The sequence below is a fragment of the Megascapheus bottae genome, chromosome 2, assembly GCF_031878675.1.
Source record: "Megascapheus bottae isolate mThoBot1 chromosome 2, mThoBot2.hap1, whole genome shotgun sequence".
In the NCBI taxonomy this organism is placed as follows: Eukaryota; Metazoa; Chordata; class Mammalia; order Rodentia; family Geomyidae; genus Megascapheus; species Megascapheus bottae.
In genome coordinates this window covers 35,666,178-35,691,208 of record NC_143510.1, presented here as the reverse complement: position 1 = coordinate 35,691,208, position 25,031 = coordinate 35,666,178, and the positions used below count along the sequence as shown (strand labels likewise).

Below are 25,031 nucleotides of genomic sequence, written 5' to 3'. Positions count from 1 at the left end.
GCATACAAAGTAGAAAAGAGGCATATGATGGCATGTGCATGTAATCTCAGAGACAAGAGGATCACAAATTCAAGGCCAGCCTGCGCCACCAAGTGAGACCATACATAGGAAAAGAAGGAGAAGGAAAAAGAAGAGAAGGAAAAGAAGAAAGCAAACTCTGGCTGGGAACTCTGGCCTATCCACTGGGGAAGCTTTGTCCTTCTACGTCTACTCCAGCTTCATCAAAGTTATTCTCATGCTTCATACATGACATGACATGTCATCCTGCAACTGCAGATCACTCTAGTCTACTTCTTTGCCTGTTTGTTGACATCATGGAGAGGCTGCAGGGATGGGAATTAAAAAAAAAAATCACAGGGGAAGCAAGAAAGTGAAGCAAGAAGCAGCCATCACTTTCAGATTGTACTAGAACATTCTATCACATGCAAGTGGCAACTTGTCCCTGGTCCTCTGCCTTTGGCATCTAATATCACCAGGGCTTGGCCACGCTCCAGTCTTCTCTATCAGTTCCTCTTCTTGGCTCTTCTCTTTCTCTGCTGCTTCGTGGATTCTGTTTAGTGCCCCTCTCTGCTTCCTCTGAGTTCCTCTTGACCTGTCTCTCCATCTTTCTAAGAGATCACACATGACTGGTTTCCCATTCATCTCCCAATGCCCAAAGCATCTTGTTAGATAGCACCTTCTCCCAGCAGCTTATTGGCTGCCTTTGAACAAACTATCTTTGGTCATGGTACCCCAAGTCAAAGTAGAAGCAACCTCAACTGATGAGAGATTATAAGTTCTGTCGTAGTGAAAGCCAACTGTTTATCCCACTGTAAAAAAGGAAAAAAGCAAATGCTGTTTATCTGCAATATTTGTACCAACTGGATTCCTTTTTATTCAGCAGAACCCTAAGCTCCAGCTACAATTCAAATTTTACTATATCCTACCTATAAGCCTTTGTGACAAAATGTAAGGTTTGCTGAGTCTCTGGCTAAAACTTAGTGGATTCCTTCATATTCCAGGCATTGTACCTGGTACTTTATTTATAACACAATTCATTTAACTTGTATTAATTAAATTCATTATAGACCTCCTAGGTAAACATTATCTACAATTTGTAAGCAAAAGACCTTTGGTACAAAAAGAGTAACATTTCCTATGTCATTGATGAATTCCAGGAGAGAAAAGCCTTTTACATATGCTATCTAAGTTAATCCTTCCAAAATCCTATTACTATTTTTTTTTTTTTTGCCAGTCCTGGGCTTGAGCTCAGGGTTTGAGCACTGTCCTTGGACTTTCTCAAGGCTAGAGCTCTACCATTTGAGCCACAGCACCACTTCCGGCTTTTTTCTATGTATGTGGTACCAAGGAATCGAACCCGGGTCTTCGTGCATGCTAGGCAAGCACTTTAACCACTAGGCCAAACTCCCGGCCCCCCTATTACTATTTCTTGAGTGCAGTTATGGCACTCATCTTTGTAGCTAAGTAACTTGCCCATGTTACAAGTTATTTAGCTACTAATAAGTGGTAAAGATAGTCTTTCACATTCTAGATCTTTCTAATTCCACAGCCTATATTCACCCAGCTCATTTCCTTCCCTAATTTTGTATTTCTCAATACCTAACCTTCTACCACCTTCACTAATCTTTATCACTGAGATAAACCCTTGTAAGTTAAAAAAAACACACATATATATATAGGAGATAAACCCTTGTATAAGTATATATATTTACATATATAATATATAATCATATGTATGATGAATTCTACTTCTAGAATTGCCTTAATGATGCAACATTTAATGGGGTGGAATTCTTCAAATGTTTTTTTCTCATCTGAGATAAAAATCTCCCAAAGCCTTATCAGCTCAATTTGCATACCAAACATATCGTTGTTGAGGAAAGAGAAAAGAAAGAATGCCAGAGCCTTGGGGTGAGTTTGTGGAGAGTCCTCCACCCAAGCTCTGGAGTACTCTGACTCTCACTAGCAAGAAAGCAAATTGGGAGCTGTGGGCTGACACCCTTCTTTCTATTCATGAATTATTCATTAGGAGGATCTAGAATCTGAGGAAAAAGCTCCCCCCCCCCCCGCCCGCTTCCCCCCCCCTCCCCCCCCCCCCCCCCCCGCCATGGAAAATAGATGCCGTCATACACCCAGGCTCCTCGTTTTTTCTGACCCCAGAGAGAGGATCAGAGTTGTGCTTAAGCAGAGGCTGGCAGCCTGTGAACTCAGAGGCTGGACCAGCCAAAGAACCCGCAAGGGGAATAAGGGAGGAAGCCCCTACCCCATACTCTGATTTGCATGAGAAAGACAGGGCTCTCTCCTGAGAACTTGGCTTCCTGCCTGGGAAAACCCCACAGCTTATGGAAAAAAGGGGATGCTGGAATGGTTTAACAGAAATTCCCCAGGAGGTGGGAAGTAGGTGTTAGATGCAGAAGAGCCCTAGAAGTCTGGAGAGTGCTAGGCTAGCAGCAGGGCTCCAAGTTCTGCTAGGCCCGGCTAGGCTGGCTCAACAGCCTAAAGCTTTTAACTCAGAGTGCTCACCCAGGCTGAGCTGTGTGGGGTGTTATAGAGTCCCCAGAATGTGAGAGTATGAGCCACGCTGATACATTCATGTTTCATAGGAGCATTTTTTTTAATTTAGTAATTTTGTACTTTGGGATGATGCAAGATTTGAACTCAGGGCCTTGTGTTTGTTAGACACGCACTCTACCACTTCAATCACTACTCCTATCCCTGAACCTATTTTAAGTGCCCTTCTAACTCACCATTCAACACACATATGTACACGTGCGTGAGCGTGCACACGCACAAAATTCTATATGAGCTTTTATGTGCAGGTAAGTAGCAGAGACCCTGAGGAAATGCATGTAAGGAAAAGAAAGCATTCTTGCTAGGCTCTGGTGGCTCACACCTGTAACCCTAGCTACTTAAGAGAATGAGACCCAAAGCCAGCCTGGATAGGAAAGTCAGTGAGACCCTTAGGTTCAATTCACCAGCAAAAGATTGGAAGGAGAGCTGGTATTCAAGTGGTAAAGTGCTACATTGCACAAAAGAGCTATAGGACCAGAAGGGAGGGAAGAAGGGACTGTTAGTTATGAGGAATTATTAAGGATTATAAAATGTCTCACATTTGGGAAAGAGATAAATGGGACACTACAAACTCCTGTACTGTCTTCCAGGTTTTACATTGAGAGCATATCATTTCTAAAAGAGAAGAGCACGGTGGAGCTGTTCTTCCTGAATGCCAAGGCCTGTGTGCACAAGGTAGGAAACTTTCTCCAGACACGTAGGGTTCTCTCTCTGGAGGTTCTCAGTTTGATACTTGGTGCTGCACATTCTCCTATTTCTGTTCATTTTTGTCTTTTCTTTTTGATCCTCTCTGTCTTTTCCCATCCACAGTCTAGAACCCTCTTGGAACAGTAAGTGGGGGGGATTGTGGGGTTCACAGTCCTGAATATTTATAAGTTGTTCGTTTTTTGTTTTTTGATGTTCCTATGAGCAAAGATATCTAATCCCTGCTACTCCATCTTAGCCACAGCAGAAACAGAATCTTCAGTTTACTCTAAGGAGAAAGGAAATGTTCTAGACACCAATGCCTTCACTATAGTCCACTGTTTTTTTCTTTTTTTTGCCTGGGGCTTGAACTCAGGGCCTGGGCACTATCCCTGTGCTTCTTTTGCTGAAAGCTAGTGCTCTACCACTTGAGGCACAGCACCACTTCTGGCTTTTTTTGTTTATGTGGTACTGGGGAATCAAACGCAGGGCTTCATGCATACTAAGCAAGCACTCTACCCCTACACCACAGTCCTGGTCCCTATAGCCCACTCTTTTGAGAGCCAAGTTTCCCTAAGAACTAAAAGGGTCGATGGATGAATATATTCCAACATAGCTGCAACACTTTCTGAGTCAGGAAAACATTTCCTCAACCAGAGTAGGTTTTCCTATGAAGAGGAATACAATACCTCCCTGTGGTATTTTTCACTTTGTAGTGGGCTATGGTCCAATAAAATTGCTTCCTGGTTGCGTGTTTGCTTTGTTGCAAATACAAAGAAAGTTAGCAGGCAAATTTTTAACTATTTCTCTTAGAGCTCTATGTCCTAAACTGTGCCTGGAGGAAGCAATGAAAAGCCAGCCTTTTAACTCTTAGTTCTTCTTATGAATGTTAATTGTGAGGAACTCCTTTCTAAACAGAAACATCTGGTGCCTATGTCAAAAGAATTTATGTGAAGCATTGGGGACTCCGGCCTGTAGTTCCTAGCTACTCAGGAAGCAGAGATCTGATGATCCATGATTGAAGCAGAGGAAAGTCAGTACGACTAAGAGCTCCAATTAAGTCCAACTAACCAGGAAAAAAAAAAACCAAACAAACTGGAAATAGAGCTGTGGTTTAAGTTGTAGAGCACTAATCGAGCAAAAGAGCTCAGGGACAGTATCCTGAGTTCAAGCCTCAGGACTGGCATAAAACAAAAAATAAATGGAATTTTTGCCCAGCAAATTTCGCAAAACATTACTTTTGTCCTACATCAGTGTTGTGAGACACATTGCTTGCTAATATAAATTTTGAATTTAGTACTAGGAACTCAGGGTTGGGTATAGTTTATCTATACCCAACACACAGCAGTCCACAGAAAATCCAAACAGATCCTAGAGAATCAGGTAAATGATAACAGAGGTAGGCAGCTATTATTCAGGGATGCTTAGAAGAAATTTTAATGATGTACTGATATTCCATATAAAGAATACCATCTGTCCAATGCCAGTGGCTTATGCCTGTAATCCTAGTTATTCAGGAGGCTGAGATTTGAAGATGGTGGTTCAAAGCCAGCCCCAGGCATGAAAAAAAGTGTGTGTGTGTGTGTGTGTGTGTGTGTGTGTGTGTGTGTAATCTCAACAATGGCCATAGGAGTAAATAAGTTTTATGAGAACATAGCTCAGCAGTAGAAGATGTAGGTGGATTTATTGATGATAAGGTGACTCACTGATGGTAGTAGGCGCTCTGGATTCAGGATGACTATTACATATGAGATTGAACGGGGACATTCCCACATTTCTCAGGAGACGTTTTTACCTCCAGAAGATGTCCAAGTCCTCTTATAGCCCCTATATACACTTCTTCTTATGAGACAGATAACCTCTCCTCCATCTTTTTTCTGCTTTTCTTTCTTTCTGTGCTGATATTAAGGCATGAACCCTAGGCCTAGGCACTGTTTCTCCACAGTTTGCTCATCAGTGGGAGATAAGAGTCTCTCCTATTTTCTTCTGTACTGTTAGGCAGTAGAACTGTGATTCTCCGATCTCAACCACCTGAGTGGCTAGGATTAGGGACACTAACCACTAAGCTGACAGACGCCCTGCCTCTTGGTGGATAATAATTGTCTGCCCCATGGAGAGGCACATGGCATCTTGAATTTGGGCTCCCTGTCTTCCTGGGTGCAGTGCAAACATTGTTCTCATCTATGCTCTTAGTCCATGGTGCTTCTGTACATCAGGCCTCAGAGGGCTTCTCTAGGCCAGACCACAGGACAGTGCACCACTGCAGTGGCAGTTAAGGGGGGCATTCGCACTCTTGCTCACACAGAATCTACAGGAAAAGAAGAAACTGCCCCTAGTGACCAACCTTCCTCAGAGGAACCAGGCTCTTGTCTGAGCTGTCATTCAAGTGCCAGCCCTTGCACCTGTTTGGCTTCCCCAGTGAGAGTGCACGGGGCACACCTTGCCTTCGCAAACAACCACCTCTGCCAGGTGGGGATGAGGTGGAAATGCTAAGACTGACCTAGAGGCACCCTGGCAGCCCTCACCATTTTTGTTTTTTTCTTTAAATCCATCATCAGAACACAGGATGGATATTGGCCACCTTCTTCCTTTTGGTGTGTACAAAATTCTGATAATGGCGAAAAGATAGAAAATGGAAACAAACAAGTAGGTCTCATGAGGTGCTCTGTGGTAGAGACCAGGGCACAGCCGAGGCCCCCTCTCCTGCAGAGACGCGAAATCCCAGAGGATGGCAGAACTCCCTGGACTCCCAAAGGTCTGTGTGTTAAAGCATGTCCTTGAATGGGGATTGTGAAACACCAGCATTCTCTCCTTTTTCTTTCTCTCCTGTCTCTTCTTCCCTCTGTTATGGGGTCAAGAGGAGGGGATTCCACATCCCTCCACGTCCCACCAGAGTCCACCACACAGAGACAGTCTCATAGAAAAAGGTGAATTTATTGGGAAGTAGATGGTGAACTGACCGGCCAGAGACAAACTGCAGACTCGGGAGCTGACCCTGTGACCCTGAGCAGTGCTCACGCTGGGTTTTTAAGGGCCAAACCCATGCGGTGGAGCCTGCCACATAGGTGGCCAATGGGATAGTTACATACACAGAGGGACCATAGCCAGCTCCGGCCACACGCAGGTAGCCAATAGGGTTACAGCCCAGAGTTTGAATTTACCTATCACCTTAGTTGGAGTTGGTGCACAAATTGGGAAGGTCACCACACAAAGCAGGCCCACCCCCATCCAAGCGGATATCCCTCCTCATGGAGGGTGGGGAGAAGGTCAAGGTCGCCCATCCCTGGAAGGGCAAAGGTGGCTGGGCTGTATCATTGTCGACCTTCCACAATGGGGCGGAGAACTCAGGCATTCCGGATGGCGCCAGTCCCTGCTCCCCTTAACACTCCTTGCTCCCCTCAACACCTCCTTCCCTTTTCTTCTCTCCTTCTTTCCTTCCTCCCCTTCCTCTCTCCCTCTCTCTTTTTTCCTCTCTCTTCTCTTTTTCTCCCTCTTCCCCTACTCCATTTCTCCTTCCTGGCCATAAGGAGAGTAGTTTTACTCTGCCACGAAGTGCTGCCTTATACAAACCCAGTCAGTCATGGACTAGAATCTCCAAAACTATGAGCTTAAATAAGCCCTTTCTCATTATTATATGATTCTCTTCACTATTTTGTTATAGGTGTGGAAAATTGACTACTACTGAGAATTCACTATGTAAGTAGTAGGTACAAATGCAGCTGATTTTACCCTCACTATGACTCTACCCTCTCAACCACTCATACTGTTATTTATTACTACTTGGACACATGAGGAAATGAAGACATTAATATATACATAGCCAAAGTTATATGGCCTACTAATGAAGTCAGAAGACCTAGGCATTCTGGCTCCAGAAACTATTCATTTATTCAAATAATTATAGCTTACCTAAAATACTCATCAGACGACTTAGAACTTTGTCTTATCATTATAATGTTTAACACACCTTCTGACTGTCTAAAAATCCTGGCATATGGATTTTTAAACTTGTATGTTTATGTATAATAATTATTTTAAAGGCAGTGCATCCAAATTCTAAGACATAATATTTCTGAAAGATGCCAAAGACCTTACAGAGGCTGAGTCTCCCCCAATACTACTTTCCTAAAATGACAGAAGAAGGTGAGAACATTTTCTTTGCTCTGCAGTATGAGAAATCTCACAAACAGAATTATGACTTTGTAATCTCTCTCTCTCTCTCTCTCTCTCACACACACACGCACACACACATCTTTAGTGTTCATCTCTTTGTACTTTGACTAAATGTTGAAATACAAGTGAGCAAACATTAGTAACCCTATTAAAAGACAGAGTTATTGCAAGACTAAGGGATCACATTTAGCTTTAGCCTCTCTTTTACCCCTTTTCTTATTAGGTGTGCCCTTTCATTAGCAGACTGGGTGAGAGACAGAGCCTGCCATCCCTGCACAGACTCTCACCACTGTTAGAGCGATAGGAGCATTGCATAATGCCCTTAGAATCTTAATGCCATTTGCATTTAAGCGTGTGAATCTGGAGGCTTCAAAGCTGGTTTAAAAGCTTGCGCAGCTTTGGAGGGCAATTTGGTTATTTCCATTCAAATGCAAGAGTCCATCTTTTCACTCAGCATTACACCAAATCTATGAATCTATTCCTTGCAGGATATTCATTGAGATATGAAAAGACCCATATAAAAATGATTTGCAAAACATTTCTAAAAAATAAAAATAAAAAGTCCTTCATACTTCTGTTTCTAGGAATAGGAAATTGGACACTGCATAGACGCACATTAGAATGAATGATTTAGATTAAGCTTCATTCATGTGGTGGGATATTGTGTAGCTATAATAAAGAATGGTGGCTGCTCTTCCTCACATGAAATGAAAACCTTTCTAAATTCTGGTGTTCCATTTAAATAAGATCAGGCTACAGAACAGTGAGCATAGCATATTTTGCTGTAACTTCATTATTTATTTCTGAATATAAAATGTACTCAGAACAAATAGAGAAAGGCGTAGGATGGTAGAAACGTCTATTATTGAGAACAATGAGTTTAATGAAAAAGCTTTCACTCCCTAAGTAATGCTTTGTAAAGTGTGTGTGTGTGTGTGTGTGTGTGTGTGTGTGTGTGTGTGTGTGTGTGTTCTGGAGATCAAATGTAGGAAAAGCCTTGCTAAAGCAGAACAACGAAGCCTTCTCCCACTGAGCTGTGTCCCTTCCTGCTTTTCCAGTGTGGTAAGCAGGAAGTTGGGATTTGTTCAAATCAGAAAAAAAAAATCAGGATATTCTTTAAACTTTACCTTACCTCTTCAAGCATGCATGGAAAAAAATAAAAATAATGCTATTTTTCCTTCGAACAATATTTTATCACCTTAGCCACTGTCAAAAGTCAGCAAGAGTTGGAAATTTCTATTTTTCTTGAAAGGCAAAAGATCCACTATTAACAGACACCTGGCATAGAACTTTATTACTATTGTTAAAAATGTTGTTAGGGCTGTTTCTTTCTTTATTCCTTTTGAGGTGGTAGTAGGAGGTGAACTTGGGGCCTCGTGCTCTTGCTTGGGTTTTTGTCTGAGCCTGGCACTTTACCACTTGAGCCACAACTCCACTTCCTACTTTGTGCTGGTTAGTTAGACATAAATGTCTTACTGAGGTTTTGTGGGGGGGGGGGTTGTTTTTTGTTTCATTTTATTTTGTGTTTTTTTTCTTCTTTGCCTGTCTTCAAACCAAAAATTCTTAGACCCTCAGACGCCTGAGTATCTAAGATTACAGATATGAGCTACGAGTACCTGGCAAGACTGCGGGTTTAATCCCCAAAATCCAAAACCAAGAAAAATTAAATTTGCAAAGCTTCATACCTCTGCCTGCATGCAGCTGTTCTGCAGTCTGCCAGAGGAGCTCTACAACACAGTGGTACAGAGTCAAGAGATCATAGTTTGAGACCAGCCTAGGCATAAAAGTTCATGAGACTTCACCTCAACCCAGAGCTGTGTGGGGCTGTGTCCCCCTCATCCTAATGACAAAGCAAAGCAGAAATGTAAGGACCCAGACTGCCCCGGGCACAAAATGAATCCCTATCTTGAGAAGTCAACAAATGGACACAAAAAGGAATGGCATTGGTATTCAAGTAGAAAGTGACATTTGTTTTTGCAAGTGTGAGGCCCTAGTATCACAAAAATAAATTCAAATAAAGCTTAATCATTATTGCTAGAATTTTCTATTTAAGACTTTTACACTTGACTGTGGGCACAAGAATCCCTGGACAATGACCCCTTAGGAGGGAATGTCTGTACCCAATACACCCTGTCCTTTCCTTTCCTTCTTACACATCTGCTCATACCTCAGAACTCAGTGGTACCTCCCCTGTATTATCCATGCTTACCCCATGCCTCTACATCCTTTAGCAATAGAAACTAATAACATAAGGGCCCAATTATAAAAACCTACTGGAATAAGTCAGGCGAATGTAGTGTGGAAGTGTTTCAGCCCACTAACTGAAGCGCCTGCTCAGTGACAATGGTTCTAGTGAGTACTGTTCTGTGCCCTGCTTTCTTGATTAACTCCTGAGATTAGGGTTCTTCTTTATTTCTCTCTTGCTGGCCTGGAGCCTGGCATCACAATTTGGCCCTTTGGTAACTATTTGTCAAGTGAACAAAATAAATGTAGTTTACACTAGCAACTAAACGGATCAAATTTTGTACAATGAGCATGTGAAAAGAATCAAGCAAACTGAAAATCAATTCTGAGAAACAACGATAAAATGAATCATGTTTGGCTTTCAATCTTATTTTGATTTTACTACTGAAGATTGAGCTACTGGTCCTCAATTCAATTTTCCAGGGTTGCTATTGTACTTTCAACCTTGAAATTTAATACATGGAACTTATCTAAATATAATTTTGAAATTGCATGACCAGCTTGTAAGGTGCTGGCATCTCACCATGTTTGCCATACCCTTTGCTGATTTACTCACTAGCAGTATCTTTTGGAGACATTCAAAAGAGTCACTGTGAAAATCAGCTACAAGAAAATAGGCTGATAGTCTTCTCTGCTCTTAGATTCAAACCATTTTCCTTAGCATTCCAAGAAAAGAAGACTTCAGCTTTTGAGTGCCTCCAGAACAGAGGGATGATGGGCAAGAAATCTAGTTAATCCTGAAGGCCAATAATAACCAGTCATCCAGAGACCTGTATTTACCATGTGAAGTCACTAAATGAAACATCAGAGTTGGTTTAAAGACTAGCCAGTCTACAAGGAACAAAGAAATCTAATACTCTATTTGCAAGGGCTGTTCAAAGTTTTGTCATAAAGATCTCACCTTTTCTTGTTTCATGTGGTTTTCCCCTTTATGTTTTCCTGACATTGAAACTGTATTTGTTCAGTGGTAAGCATTCAGATACACACTACTTTGTACACTTGTGGGAACAGAAGTTTCCAGAATAATAGCTTCTGACACACGCCATCTTGAACCCTGTCTCCTCAGGGCCTTTTCATCTGTGCAGGGTCATTTGTCTTTATCACTTCCCTGAGTTGTGCAAAAGGAAATAGATAAAACCCTGAAGCCCAACAATGTGAAAGAAGCCAATCATACAGTAGAAGAAGAAAAATACCCTCTAGTTGCCTTAGCTAGGGTGCATTTACAAAGTCTGAATTATTTGCTTACTAGTGTATCACCAGCAGGAACAGACTTTAAATATTTGTTGACTACCTTGACAAAGCTTCTAAAAACCCAGTTGAAAGGCTTGTATTTCATGGTAGTGTGATCTAATATGAATCCTCCTAAAATATTTAATGGTTTTCATGTTTTTCTGGTATGTTAAGAGAAATGAGCTAGATAAGTGAGCCTATGAGAAATGAGCTATATACGTGCTTTTACAGCTAAATTGTGGTTCAGAAATAAACTCATAAAGAAATACTATGAGGGCCGGGAGTTTGGCCTAGTGGTTAAAGTGCTTGCCTAGCATGCATGAAGACCCGGGTTCGATTCCTCAGTACCACATACATAGAAAAAAGCCGGAAGTGGTGCTGAGGCTCAAGTGGTAGAGTGCTAGCCTTGAGAAAATCCAAGGACAGTGCTCAAGCCCTGAGCCCAAACCCAGGACTGGCAAAAAAAAAAAAAAAAAAGAAATACTATGATAAGTCCTAGAAAGGAGAGAAGATTTAAATCTAGGACTTTGGATTGTCAGTAGATGAAAGGTTTTTGTTTTTGTTTTTCCTGTTTATTAGAAATCCAGTCCCATGAAATGCTTCTTGCTTTTAATTGACTGCTGTCTTTAAGACTTATTTACATCCTATCTCTCCATGTCTATATGTTTTATAGCCATCTACCAAATTGTGTCTGTTAGAAATTCTTAAGCATACTAATTACATTGACAACACAAAGGAAGATGCTAGTAAAAAGTTTTATCCTGGTATGTACTACTAGAAAAAAAAATTAGTAAGTACGAGGCTTCATCAGATAATAATCCAGAAAATCAAAGTATCTCTACATTTTTATGTTGAAGGTACAGGTAGCAGACTAACCTGAGTGAGACTTCTTTACTCCAAGGGCTTCTTCTTTCATCCTCTTCTCCCTCTAATCATCCTTGATTATTTTGTGAGCATCTTGTACTTTTCCCCCTTCGTTTGTTTGTTTGTTTGCCACTCCTAGGGCTTGAACTCGGCTTGAGCACTGTCCTTGGGTTTTTCCCTCAAGGCTATAGCTCTACCACTTGCGCCACAGCACCACTTGTGGCTTTTCTATGTATGTGGTACCAAGGAATTGAACCCTGGTCTTCGAGCATGGTAGGCCAGCACTCTACCACTAGGCCAAACTCCCAGCCCCTTTTTCTTTCCTTTTTTTTTTTTTTTTTTTTTTTTTTTTGCCAGTCCTGGGCTTGAGCTCAGGGCCTGAGCACTGTCCTTGGACTTTCTCAAGGCTAGAGCTCTACCACTTGAGCCTCAGCACCACTTCCAGCTTTTTTCTATGTATGTGGTACCGAGGAATCGAACCCGGGTCTTCATGCATGCTAGGCAAGCACTTTAACCACTAGGCCAAACTCCCGGCCCTCTTTCCTTTTTTTTTAAATGACTTTTTCCATCAGAATGCACTGCTGCTGCTGCTACAAATTGAAATTGTACTTGTAAATTGGTGCCAGTGTGCATTTAAGCAATTAGAACACTGTAATTAAAGTCTGCTGGGTATGTAATCTTATAATGTGCAAGGATGAGTACAGAAGCGCAGAGCTGGGTTCTAAGTGTTTGTTTAATAATGGGTTTTGTCTCTTCTCCACTTGTCGCCCTCATGTGTATCAGATGAGAGCACCCAGGAACCTCCAAGCTTATTAGCAAGGCTGACCTATTTGGGATCCCTCCCTCTCTTGCATGGCATAACAATTTGACTGTAGATCACCACACCTCTAATTTCTAGGGCAGCCTCATAAACATTCTCTCTTTTTGCTTTGAAAATGTGTTGGCACAAGAGTTTATAAAGAAGGCTCAGCTATTGGCACAATAGAAGAGCTAAGCCCTGACATTTGACCGTGTGACCATTTCTTCCTCCTGGGGAAACACAAAGCCTCAATACCTCAGATGCGGGAAGAACTGGAAGTAGAGTTGAGAAAAGGAGGACTGGAGTTCTGATGATGTGTCACTTGTAGGACATTCTCATCAAAAGGCTTTTCATTTGTTTGTTTTTATTTATATCTTGTTGTTTCGGTGTCCGTACTGGTACTTGAACTCAGGGCCTGGGCACTGTCCCCTAGACTTTATTATTCAACACTGGCACTGTACCCCACTAAAGTTTGAGAATCAGTGGTTTACTTCTGTCCTCACTGCAGGATGGCTCCATAGATGGCATCTTGACCCACTCAGGGGGTCTCAGAAGTAGAGTACGGTATCCATATGTTTTGTGTGACGCTTAACTTGTCCTCTGTCATTCATTTTGGTGATCAAATTGCATCCACTTTGGCTTATCCCTATCACTTTTGTTGTTTTTATTGTCTTGGTTCATTTTTTGTTAGGGTTTGGTTGTTTTGTTGTAGCATTACTGGAATTTGAACTCAGGTCTGAAACTCTTGCTTACTGAGCCACTGGCACCCATCTTTCCTCATCACTTTTTTTTTTTTGTTTTTTTTTGCCAGTCATGGGTCTTGGACTCAGGGTCTGAGCACTGTCCTTGGACATTCCCCTCAAGGCTAGCATTCACAGCTAGCCTTGTGGGCCTGAGCTACAGCATCACTTCTGGCTTTTTTTAATGTATGTGGTACTGAGGAATCGAACCTGGGGCTTCATGCATGCTAAGCAAGCACTCTACCACTAGGCCATGCTCCCGGCCCCCTCGTCACTTTTAAATGCTTCATTTTATGATGGAGGAAGACAAGTCCAGGCTCTCTTTGTACTTTTGTGGCCACAGTTTTGAAGTCAGCCATTTTTCCTTTGAGGGAAGAATGTATCTAGAAACTCAGATTTGGTTCTGTCTTAAATTAGTTGGAATTCCATTTTAAAAATTTCACATCCTATTGGATAGGGAACGGGGGAAAACAAGATGAGGGGTGGGGGAGGGGGAAAGGGAAATGGGGACCAAGACATGTGAAAGGGTATTAATGTATGGAAATTAATGCACCAGTTATCTGGCAAATATCATGTAACCCTTCTATTAATTACAATAAAAATATATAAAAAAATTTCACATCCTGGGCCAGGAGTTTGGCCTAGTGGTAGAGTGCTTGCTTAGCATGCACAAAGACCCGGGTTCGATTCCTTGGTACCATATGCGTAGAAAAAAAACCAGAAGTGGTGCTGAGGCTCAAGTGGTAGAGCTTTAGCCTTGAGAAAGTCCAAGGACAGGGCTCAGGCCCTGAGCTCAAGCCCAGGAGTGGCAAAAAATAATAATAATAATTCACATCCTCTAGCTGCCTAAAAATAAGGCACATGACACAAACATGGATGGGCTGAACCAAAGGGTATATGTTCTGGTTAAGTTCCCCTTTTTTTCTCATTTCTATATGCATATATTCACCTGTGTTATTCTCCCAATCCAAGCATTTATGCAGATACTACAAATGCTCTCGCTTGTACTTTCTCTTTCTCTCCCAACACCTATCTGATTGTGATCAAGTTTCTGAGAAGCTGTTTGCCCAGATGCTTGGTTATTATGCTTATGTCTTTGAAACTCTGACACACACCCACTAAGTACCACACTTGTTTGATATCCTTGTACAGCTACTCATTGTTCCAAAGCATCTTCATGTGTCATTTTCTCTTCATCCCTGGAAGTACATAACAAATGTAGGACAGATATGATTATGACTTTCCTCTTAAAAGTATAGCAGAGAATGCAGGCAGAGATGCAAATGACTTTCTGACACCGCACACCTGTAGAGTTTCTGTTTAGGTACTGTGGTTACTATTCTTATAGAGTGAAGACGGGCCTCGATTATCATCTATCAAGAAACAGGAATTTCTTACTCTTGCGTTGAAAAATCAAGGCAAATAGAGTATATAGTGAACCAAGGAACACTAGAAGCATTCCTTCTTTTTTTTTTTTTTGTCTGTTGTCGGTCTTTAAACTCTGGGCCTGGGCACTGTCCCTGAGCTCTTCAGCTCAAGGCTACTGCCCTACCCCTTGAGCCACAGTACCACTTCTGGGTTTTCTGGTGATTAATTAGAGATAAGAGTCTTACAGACTTTTTAGAGCCCTGTGCTGGCTTTGAACCTTGATCCTCAGATTTCAGCCTCTTGAGTAGCTAGGATTATAGGTGTGAGCCACCGTGTCAGCTTGGGGTTATTTTTAAGTGAGGAATAATCAAGTTAAAGCAGCCAGGTGCTACTAAGAGCAACATCAGAATAAAACATGGCTCCTAGAAAAGAAAGCATTCAGCCTTCCTTTATGGCCAAAGTCAAGGGGGCACTGTGACTACTCACACAGGTTTGTCACAGCCAAGGAGAGGTGACCACTGCCACATAATAAATAGACCAGAGATTGTGCCTAGCTTCCTGTGATATACAGGATGTTCACCCATAGCAAAGAATTGTCTAATTCAAAATACCTTGTGCTCTGAAGTTGAAAATCTTGGTCTAGCAGAAATAATTGAGCCCTGAGAATATCACACTAAAATACTACATGGGACAACCAGTTTGGAACAAAAGTGGGGCTGGGAGAGTATTGACTCATGTACCCAGATGCTATGACCTGACATGTCAGGGTATAGTAGTAATCTCTAGAAAATAGGAACTAGCACAGAGAAGATGGTTTCTATTGCCTACATGGCATTACCTGTAATAGATATTGAACAATGGTATCTCCTGGCTCTCACGGCCGTCCCAGCCTGTCTGCTAGACAAAGCAGCTCACTCTTCTCTGCAGTGGCAGATTCCTCCCTACTGTAGGCGTGTCCTTAGGGAAACTCCAGGAGACTTCATACTCTCATTCATTTGTGTCTTTACAGCATCTGTGGGTTGCACTGTTTTCTGACTTTGTGATAAATCCATATGATCCTAAGCAATAGCCACCTTGTCAGTCTTGCCACTTGGGGAATTTTAACCAGACTGTGAAATCTGGTCCCACTCAGTAGTTGAATCAAATGACTAACGGTGACAAGAAGGCTCTTTCTGTGGTCATTGATCCCCTCTGGGTCACATCCTCCCAACGTTGTTGCCAAAGACCATAGACACATCTTTCCCTTAGTTCTAATATGGAACAATTTGAGGGAAAGTCTTTGGACCAGCTTCTATCACTTGCCCCTTCCCCCCCCCTAAAAAAAAACAGAGATTGTGTTTAGAGTAGAGTCAACTGAGGAAAAAAATCATTCTGGATAGGGAGCATAGCCTAGTGGTAGAGTGCTCACCCAGCATGCGCAAAGCTCTGATTTGATTCCTTGGTACCACATACTGTCCAAGGACAATACTCAGGCCTGGAGTTCAAGCCACAGGACTGGCAAAAAAAAAAAAAAGGCTGGGAGTTTGGCCTAGTGGTGGAATACTTGCTTGCCTAGCATGCACGAAGACCCAGGTTCAATCCCTCCGTACCACATACATAGAAAAAAGCCAGAAGTGGTGCTGTGGGTTGAGTGGTAGAATGCTAGCCTTGAGGAAAAATCCCAAGGACAGTGCTCAGGCCCTGAGTTCAAGGCCCAGGACTGACAAAGAAAAAAAAAGGGGACCAGGAGTTTGGCCTAGTGGTAGAGTGCTTGCCTAGCATGCATGAAGACCCAGGTTCGATTCCTCAGTCCCACATACATAGAAAAAAGCCAGAAGTGGTGCTGTGGCTCAAGTGGTAGAGCTCTGACTTTGAGAAAGCCCAAGGACAGTGCTCATGCTCTGAGCTCAAGCCCAGGACTGGCAAAAAAAAAAAAAAGCCATTTGCCAAAGGACTATAATATTCTGTCCAGAAAAAAAATGAGAGGGAGATTTGTCAGAAAACACATACAAAAAATAGATTATTCACGACTTGAAGAAAGTAGGTCTATTTTTAAGATGAACTTTTTATTTAGAGATAATGTCAAATTTATGGAAGAGTGGTTAGAATAGTATCACAAATGTCAGTGTATGCCTGTTAAACTTAACCCATCACTTTTTAACATTTTGTCACATTTTTACTTCCTTTCTCCCTTCATATATGTAATTTTTCTTCTGGACATATGAAAGAAATCATAACAATTTTCCCCTAAATATTTCGCTGTACTTTCTTAAAGTCAAGGAGATCCCTTGGGTAGCCATATTGCCGTGATCATATTCAGAAAATGTAACCCTGAATCCATGCTGATGTTGCCTAATACCCACTCAATATTCCCACCCTCTTGTCATTCCCCCACTCCCAAATAAAACATTGCCTTCAGTCATAATGACCTTTTTGCCTCCTTTGCTTTATTGGCACTCACTTCACCGACACTTTTGAAGAATAGGAGACAGATGTTTCACAGATTATCTCCCTCAGTTCAAGTTTGTCTCGTGGTTCCTCCTGAGTAGAAAGAGTGATTTATTTTTCACAGGAATTCTACACAGCAGAGTGCTGGAGCCAGCCTAGATCAGCTTATGAGAGCCAATTCTCACATCGCTTCCCAGCTTCTCCATTCTATGAAGTTCTGCTGGTAGCTTGAAATCAAGCATAGTGCGAGTGTTTTGCACTAAAGGCTGTAAATCAGAGCTCCCTCCACCCTTGGTTTCCAAGTGTGAAATATTTCCATTTACCAGCACAATAGATAGATAGATAGATAGATAGATCGATAGATAAGATGATAGAAACATATTACAATAATATGTGGGCTATATAATTTGTACATAATATAACTGATAAAATATTCCAACAGCATACATATGTGAATGTTTGTTCTTCTTGGTGCCTGCCATCTGAAGGTACATGGTACTGTACTATCCAGTTATAGGCCTGGGCATTTTCTCATATGTAAGGTGAAAGGCTTTTCCCCTTTATAATTAATATTAATTGATGGAGAGGAGTGGTGCATTTTGAATATACATTTGTTTATGCAATCAGATTTTCACTCAGTGGCTTTATTTATTAAAGATTATTGCTTAAGGTTGAGAAGGAGGGTTGTCGCTCAGTGGTACTGAAGCTCTAGGTTCAATTCCCAATGCCACAAAAAGCAGTGATAGAAGTGTTGCCTGCATGAATTAGTACTGTGCTAGTTGAAAGTGGTAATTTTTATGCTCCTCCCTGCCTTTTTGTCTTTCTCTTGCTCCTTTCCTTCCTTCCTTTGTTCCTTTGTGTTGTTAGGCTAATGTTGTAACACTCGAACTATAGCTCCATTTCTAGCTTTGTGTGTGTGTGTGTGTGTGTGTGTGTGTGTGTGTGTGTGTGTGTGTATGTGTGTGTGATTAACTCTAGAAAGAGTCTCATGGACTTTCCTGTCTCAGGTGGCTTCAAATTATACACTTCAGATCTCAGCCTCCTAAGTAGCTAGGATTACAAGTGTGAGCCACCAGCTCCCAGATTTACTCATTTCTTGTATTTCCTTGGTGTCTACAAGTGAATTTTTTATATATAAACTTAATCCTAAAATAGGGAGTGATAGATTCCAAACCACACTGTCATCTCCCAAAAGTGTATCAAGTAGTTCTAAACACAGTCTGTAGCAGGTTGCCATGCATTGCCATTGTATACAGTAAGTTTCCATGGAGTATAGCATCAATAGAGCATGAGCAGAATGAGTCTTCAGGAATCGTCCCATTGGCCATGAGAGTGTCTGTTGATAGCATATTGTCCCATTACCAGGGGAGGTGGCAGTTTAGTCAGTATTGTGCAGTCATGGCCTATTTGGAAGATTCGGGTGAGAATCGTAGGCATGTATCTGTGCATGGTAGAGCAGGAGACAGGATGTCTGAAGTGGCCATTTGGAGGGAGATTGGATGATAGATAGCACCTCTTGTTTTCCCAGTGTAGACCACCAGCTATCTGTAAAGCAAAGGGTCATGTTGTTACATAGTCTCTTACAAGTTCTAGAACTTTATGTGGGTTCTTTGGCTTGGGAATCAGAATCTAGAATTCCCCATGTTGTGTCTGTCCACTGAGCTGAATACACAAGGAAAGAAATGAAGTGTTATGGGCGGAGCCTGCACCCACTGACCTGGTCAGTGAATTCAGCTAAAGTAGGCATGAGGGTGAAGCACGGAGACTTGACACTGTTTCACGTTACCTTTGTGCATTCAGCCACATCACCTGACTCACTTCTCTGGTTCTCTTTGTTCATCCCTAAGAGTGGTGGAAACCACTGGAGGAGCTCGGGTTGCCTTTCTCTTTGAGGAGATCCCTCCGTGAAGCATTCATTTGTCCGGGACCTATAAGGTTACATCTGTTGCCATGGTTGGAAAAACGAAATCTTCTGTCCTGGGCAGTGTGTACCTTCCAAAGAACATAGAAACTTCAAGCCTGAACTTCTAGAGTTCTTTCTAAGGCTTAACTAAATATCAGCAAGTGAATTTGCAGACAAATAGTATTCTTGATTGAACTCCATGAACCAACTTGATATCATTGGCAACCTATATTCGAATTCAAGTGTGTGCTACTTTGAATTTCTTTTCTCTCTCTCTCTCTCTCTCTCTCTCTCTCTCTCTCTCTCTCTCTCTCTCTCTCTCTCTCTCCCCCCCTCCCTCTTCCTCTTCCCCTCCCCCTCCCCCTCTCCTCTCCTCTCCACTCCTTTCCCTCTCCTTCTCTATCTCCCTCTCCTCCCCTCTCTCTCCATCTCTCTCTCCATCTCTGTCTCTGTCTCTGTCCATTCCTTCCTCCCTCCCTTCTTCCCTCTTCCTCTCTTCCTTTCATGCCAATACTAGAGCTTGAACTCAGGGCCTCTGCACTGTCCTTGGGGTTTTTTTTTTTTTTTTTTGCTCAAAGCTGACTTTGTGACACTATTCCACTTCCAGCTTTCTGGTAGTTAATTGGAAATAAGAGTCTCATGGACTTTCCTGTCAAGGCTGGATTCCTGAGTAGCTGGGATTACAGGCAGGAGCCACCAGTGCCCAGCTACCTTGAATTCCTTGAGCAGTAGTTGTTACATGGAGGAGGAGGTACGAAAGCCCCTCTCCATAAAAGAATGTGGGGGCTCCGCTAAGTAGTATGGTCTCGCGTCTTCCTGGAACACGATTTTGAGAAACTCCACTCTTTCACCCCATTTTCTGCTTCTTCCTCCAGAAGTATTTCAGTTAGATTCACCAGTCCACAGGTGAGCTGAACATTTGTATCATCTTGGAGTGTCTGAGCCTGGTACAGTTCATGTTTCTCTTCCTTCTTTCATCACTCTTAATATTTAATGAACCTTCCCAGGCAGCATTCTGAAGAGTATCTGCTTTAGGTTGCTTGATCTGTCTGTGACCTTCCATTTACTAAATTAAAAGGCCCATGTCTTCTGTCAAAGCACTCATCTAAGGTTCTAGTGAGGCTAATAAGGTTACTGGGCATGGAAAGTAGGGATAGTAACTTTCTTTTTTTTTTTTTTTGCCAGTCCTGGGCTTGAGCTCAGGGCCTGAGCACTGTCCTTGGACTTTCTCAAGGCTAGAGCTCTACCACTTGAGCCACAGCATCACTTCTGGCTTTTTTCTATATATGTGGTACCAAGGGATTGAACCCAGGTCTCCGTGCATGGAAGGCAAGCACTTTACCACTAGGCCAAACTCCCATCCCCGGGATAGTAACTTTCTATTTATTTGATTCGTCTTTCACTTTTCAACAGCCCACCAAATGCACCTTTTGTTTTCTATAAGATGTCAAGGCAAATTTAACTTGGAGGTCTGACCTATTTTCAAGACTAATGATATTTTTCAGATGTTTCTCTAGTTTCCCCTCTTCTCTTTTCTTCTTCTCTCCTGGTTCCTTTTTTGTTGATGTTGAAATTTAAGGAATTTAACCGTCCTAAAATTTAATCCAGTCAACACCCTACCTCTCCTGTTGAATTAACTACTTCATCTTTTGTTATCAGGTTAAAAAAAAAAAAACAAACCACCATTTCTTAGTTGAAAGACAGGGGCCATGGGCATAGCAACCTGGCTTCTCTTTGATTTTTATAATCTGTTTCTAGAGATTATAGATGAGCCCTGTATTCCAAGGCTTGGAAGTCTGTCAGTTTTTAAAACAAAGAGAACTTTGAACTAGATCCTCTGACTCAGGGCTCAGAAGGGAGGCTGGTTAGCTGGAGAATGAAGAGAATTTGTTTTAGCATTGTAACACAAGGGAAATGACACTATTATAACACTCAGATGGTTTGGTTTGGTTTCATTTTATGCCTTTTATAAGATTTGTTTGTTAAGAATTCTAATCAATCACTTGGAACCCTGAGAGAAAAGCTTAATCTTTTCAGAAATCCTTTCTTACTTAAAACTTTGTAATCACTCCCCAGTGATTCACTTGGGATAAGTAGAAATATTTCAGCTCAGATTCAGCAGGTAGGAGGGAGGAAGAAAGTATACTAGGTACCCTGAGTTCTTGGTGGTGGGGCTTGAATTCAGCCTGGGCATTGTCTTTGAACTGGTGCTCCATCACTTAAGCCACAACACCATTTCCGGTTTTCGGGTGGTTAATTGGAGATGAGTCTCTCAGACTTTCCTGCCTGGGCTGGCTTTGAACCTCGATCCTCAGATCTCAGCCTACTGAGTAGCTAGGATTATAATCATGAGCCACCAGTACCTGGCTCTAAGTTCTAGTACTATACTTGGGGGAAGGAGCAATACTGAGTCTTGAACTCAAGTCCTGAGCATTGTTCTTTAACTTCTTGGGTTTTGTCACTTCATTGGAGATTAAAGAGTCTCCTAGACTCTCCTGCCTGTGCTGGCTTTGGACTTTGATCCTCAGATCTCAGCTACCCGAGTAGCCAGGAATATAGGTGTGAACCATCAGGCCCTGGATCCTATGCACTTTCAAGTGTTAGTTATGCTACACTCAAGCAAGGAAAAGCTTCAGTGGTTTATTTCTGAATGGCTTAGTGATTGCCTCACAGGCATGAAGCCTTGGGTTTGATTCCTCAGTACCACATAAACAGAAAAATCTGGAAGTAGTGCTGTGGCTCAAGTAGTAGAGTGCTAGCCTTGAGAGAAAAAAAAAGGTCATGGACAGTGCCCAGGCTCTGAGCTCAAGCCCCAGGACTGGCCAAAAAAAAAAATCTTTAGTAATTTATTATTTGTAATAATAACCATATTTATGTATGTCACTGTATTTAATGATACAAAGGTGGGTATGTTATTTATAGAGGAAATGTCTTTATACATCTACTTATACATCACCTATAAGCTACTGAAAAAATATTTTTTTTCTTCTTAACTAAGGCCCAGAACTCCAATTTTAATTTAGGATCTTGAAGGATTAAAAAATAAAATAAAATAAAATGATGAAAATGTGACAAGAGTTCATTATTCCTCAGTGTAAAGCCACAGAATTTCAGTCTGCTAAGCTTTTATTGTGACTCATTTTTAGGCCTTCCATTTGATCTAGAATGAAAAAAATACTAATTCAATAATGTGTCATTGGCACAGAAGGGAATTTATGCGTTAATAATATTTGCATTATGTCTCGAAACAGCCATGCTGTGATACAGAGAGAAAAAAGAAGTCCTCACAAAGAAAATCTGCCCAGCTTAAAAAATGAATTTCCAGAGATAAAGATGATTCATTTTGAAGTCTGAATTTTCAGCCTTAAAGTCATTGTGTTTCATCCCATGTACTGCTCTCTAAACAAAATTCTCCACAGCTAACATCACACACACACACACACACACACACACACACACACACACACACACACACACACACACACACAGAGTACAAGTTCCCCTGATCTTTACAACGTGTCTCTCTGAACACCCCTCTTCCTCTGCAGTGGTATAGTCTACATTTGATCTTAACCTGGAGGTGCCAAGCTGTGATAGTTTCCCCAACTCCATAGCCATTTGGTACAGCCTAAGGCAGAGCTGTATTCAATGAAGTTTTCTTTTCCCACCAACAGGGGCAGATCGAAGTGGACAGTGAAACCATCTTCAAGTTAGCAGCACTCATCTTACAGGTAAGAATGAGCTGACTGCTCTCACTAGCCCTTTTCCTGTTTCTTGTTTTTTGCTGACTGCCTGCAACTCTGAAACTTTTGCATGTACCAATATCCAGTGGATTTTTAAATCTATAGTTGCTTGCCAATTTAAAAAAAAAAGTGAGCCACTAAATTCTGTCTTAAAGTCATCTGCATGAGCTTTTGCATTTCGGCACGTCTGGCTCTCGGTGGTCTCCTTGGTGGTCGTCCTGAGACTTGGGCATTACAGAGCTATATAGTGTGATACTGTATATCTCAAAAGAAAAATGAAATTTAGACTGCTCTGAGTGAAAAGAATTCACACTGTATTTGGAGGGACTGCTCTGAGTTACTTGAATTTGGAAGACAGCAGTTGTTAGAACAGCTGTAATTTTCATTTAAATTTAGTAACTTTTGTATACATTTTCTTGAGGTTTGTATAAAAAAACCCTTTAATTTTGAAAAGCACTAGTAGGAAAAGCAGTCTATTTCTGTACTGGTTTAAAAAGTAAAGGGAAAACAAATAGTGTATGTTGATTTACTTGTGTCATGATTTCAAAGGTCTATCCAGAAAAAAAAAAAGTGCCACTTCAATGGAAAAATATTAATCTTGTGATCTTAGAAATGGAAATATTTTTAGAAATACATACCTTTCCGTATGCCTTTATTTGTATATATTAATGTATAGTAATATCTTCTTATCACTGCCACTTTCTTGGTGATAGCCACGTTTTTCCATATAAAACTTTATGAGCTTATAAATACATAGTAATCGTCTGTCTTTTTTTATTTTCAGGAAGCTAAAGGAGATTATACCAGGTAATGTTTCCTTTTCTGATATTACTATGCAAAATAACTCTCTCCAAGTATGTGTTATTTTAAATAACAATAGATGTTAAAAAAAAAAAAGCAAAAGAAAGTTGATTCTGAGACTGGAGGTTCAGACCCCTTCCTCTTCAAAAGAGACTTATTCTGTGGGTGAATGAATGAATCTCAGAATTTCTCAACCCAAAGTGACAGTGAATTCTAATCAGAAGCCTTTTCAAAGTCCTGGTTCTTGTCATGTTAGTGAGGTGAAGAAATAAAAAAACTCTGCCTTAGCTTGTGCTGATTTGTAGAAAACTTATAATGATCCTGTGTCTACAAAGTTACAATGTATGCATAAAAAAAAGATTAAATCCATCAGCTGCTTAGTTAAGGGATTAATAAGGGCTTTCTTTTGCAGCTGCCTGCAGGGCAGTGCCTTTCCTGCATTTGACCTAACAGTTGTATTGTCTCTGCTCAGATACTTACTGCTTTAACTAGACATCATGGAGTGTTTATGAGTGAATTTTTGCCCTGCAATGCCCTAGTTGTAGGTGCTGAAGTAGAAATGGTTGAAGGTGGAAGGGTGATCTCTGATTAGAATCAGCACACAAACTAATGACTTATTGCAGTCCTGACCTCCAGCATGTTAAAGCTAGACTCCTATAACTGTGACCCAGAGATGATTTCCATATCACCTGCTACTCTAATCGTGCATAAAGTGTTCCTTAACATACCCGATAATGATGCCCTCTAGTTTGATAGCTTCCAGCCTCTTAAGTAACCCTGCCCTTTGGAGGCACCCAATAAAGCTGTGACCCTCAGATCTCAGCCTCCTGAGGAGCTAGGGTTACAACTGTGAGCCACTGGCATTGGTTCTCCCATTTTTGTAAATTAGCATCAATTAAGTTCATCTTGACAGGACATGATAATGAAACTATGAAGGAGGTTTGATCTAGACATGTCAATGTATGCAAAGAACACACCTTGATTGATATTTTTAATTGAAAAGAAAATAGGAATATAGATTCTATTTAATAAAATAGGGGAAAATATTATCTGATCCTAGAATTGAAAATAAAACCAATGAAAATATTTAAAAAAAAAAAAAAGAAAGAAAAAGGAAAGGAGAAAAAGAAGAAAAGAAATGTGGCAAGGTGGGAAAGAATGCATTCGTTTCTAGATCAGGACTGAGCCCTTTCAGGAATCTTAGACATGCAAGGAACACCCCATTGATGGTGTGACTCTGATGTCACTTAGTAAGACCTCACTTGTAAATGAGGTCTGAAGGCTCAAGGGCTCTTAAAATATGTGGATTTCGAATCCTCCTTTCCCTATTTTGTGATCAAACAGGTGACAGACATCTCACCCTCCATCTCTTCAGAAACTGGGAAGAATTAAGTGTATAAACATCGCCCTGGGCAGTATCTGGGATGTAGTAAGATCTGATTGCACCTGGTCTATTATCATTAATTTAACATCATTACATTCCT

The 25,031-nt window shown here is 41.3% G+C and overlaps 1 protein-coding gene across 1 annotated transcript in view; it reads left to right on the top strand.

Annotated features, from left to right (window-relative positions):
- Nucleotides 1-25,031, top strand: part of Frmd4b (FERM domain containing 4B) — a 132,308-nt gene that overhangs the window by 50,699 nt on the left and 56,578 nt on the right. Inside the window, exons 5-7 of the mRNA XM_090323916.1 lie at nucleotides 3,162-3,246; nucleotides 22,678-22,734; nucleotides 23,531-23,553. Of these exons, the coding sequence (XP_090180042.1) occupies nucleotides 3,162-3,246; nucleotides 22,678-22,734; nucleotides 23,531-23,553 (165 nt within the window). The remainder of the gene's footprint in view (nucleotides 1-3,161; nucleotides 3,247-22,677; nucleotides 22,735-23,530; nucleotides 23,554-25,031) is intronic.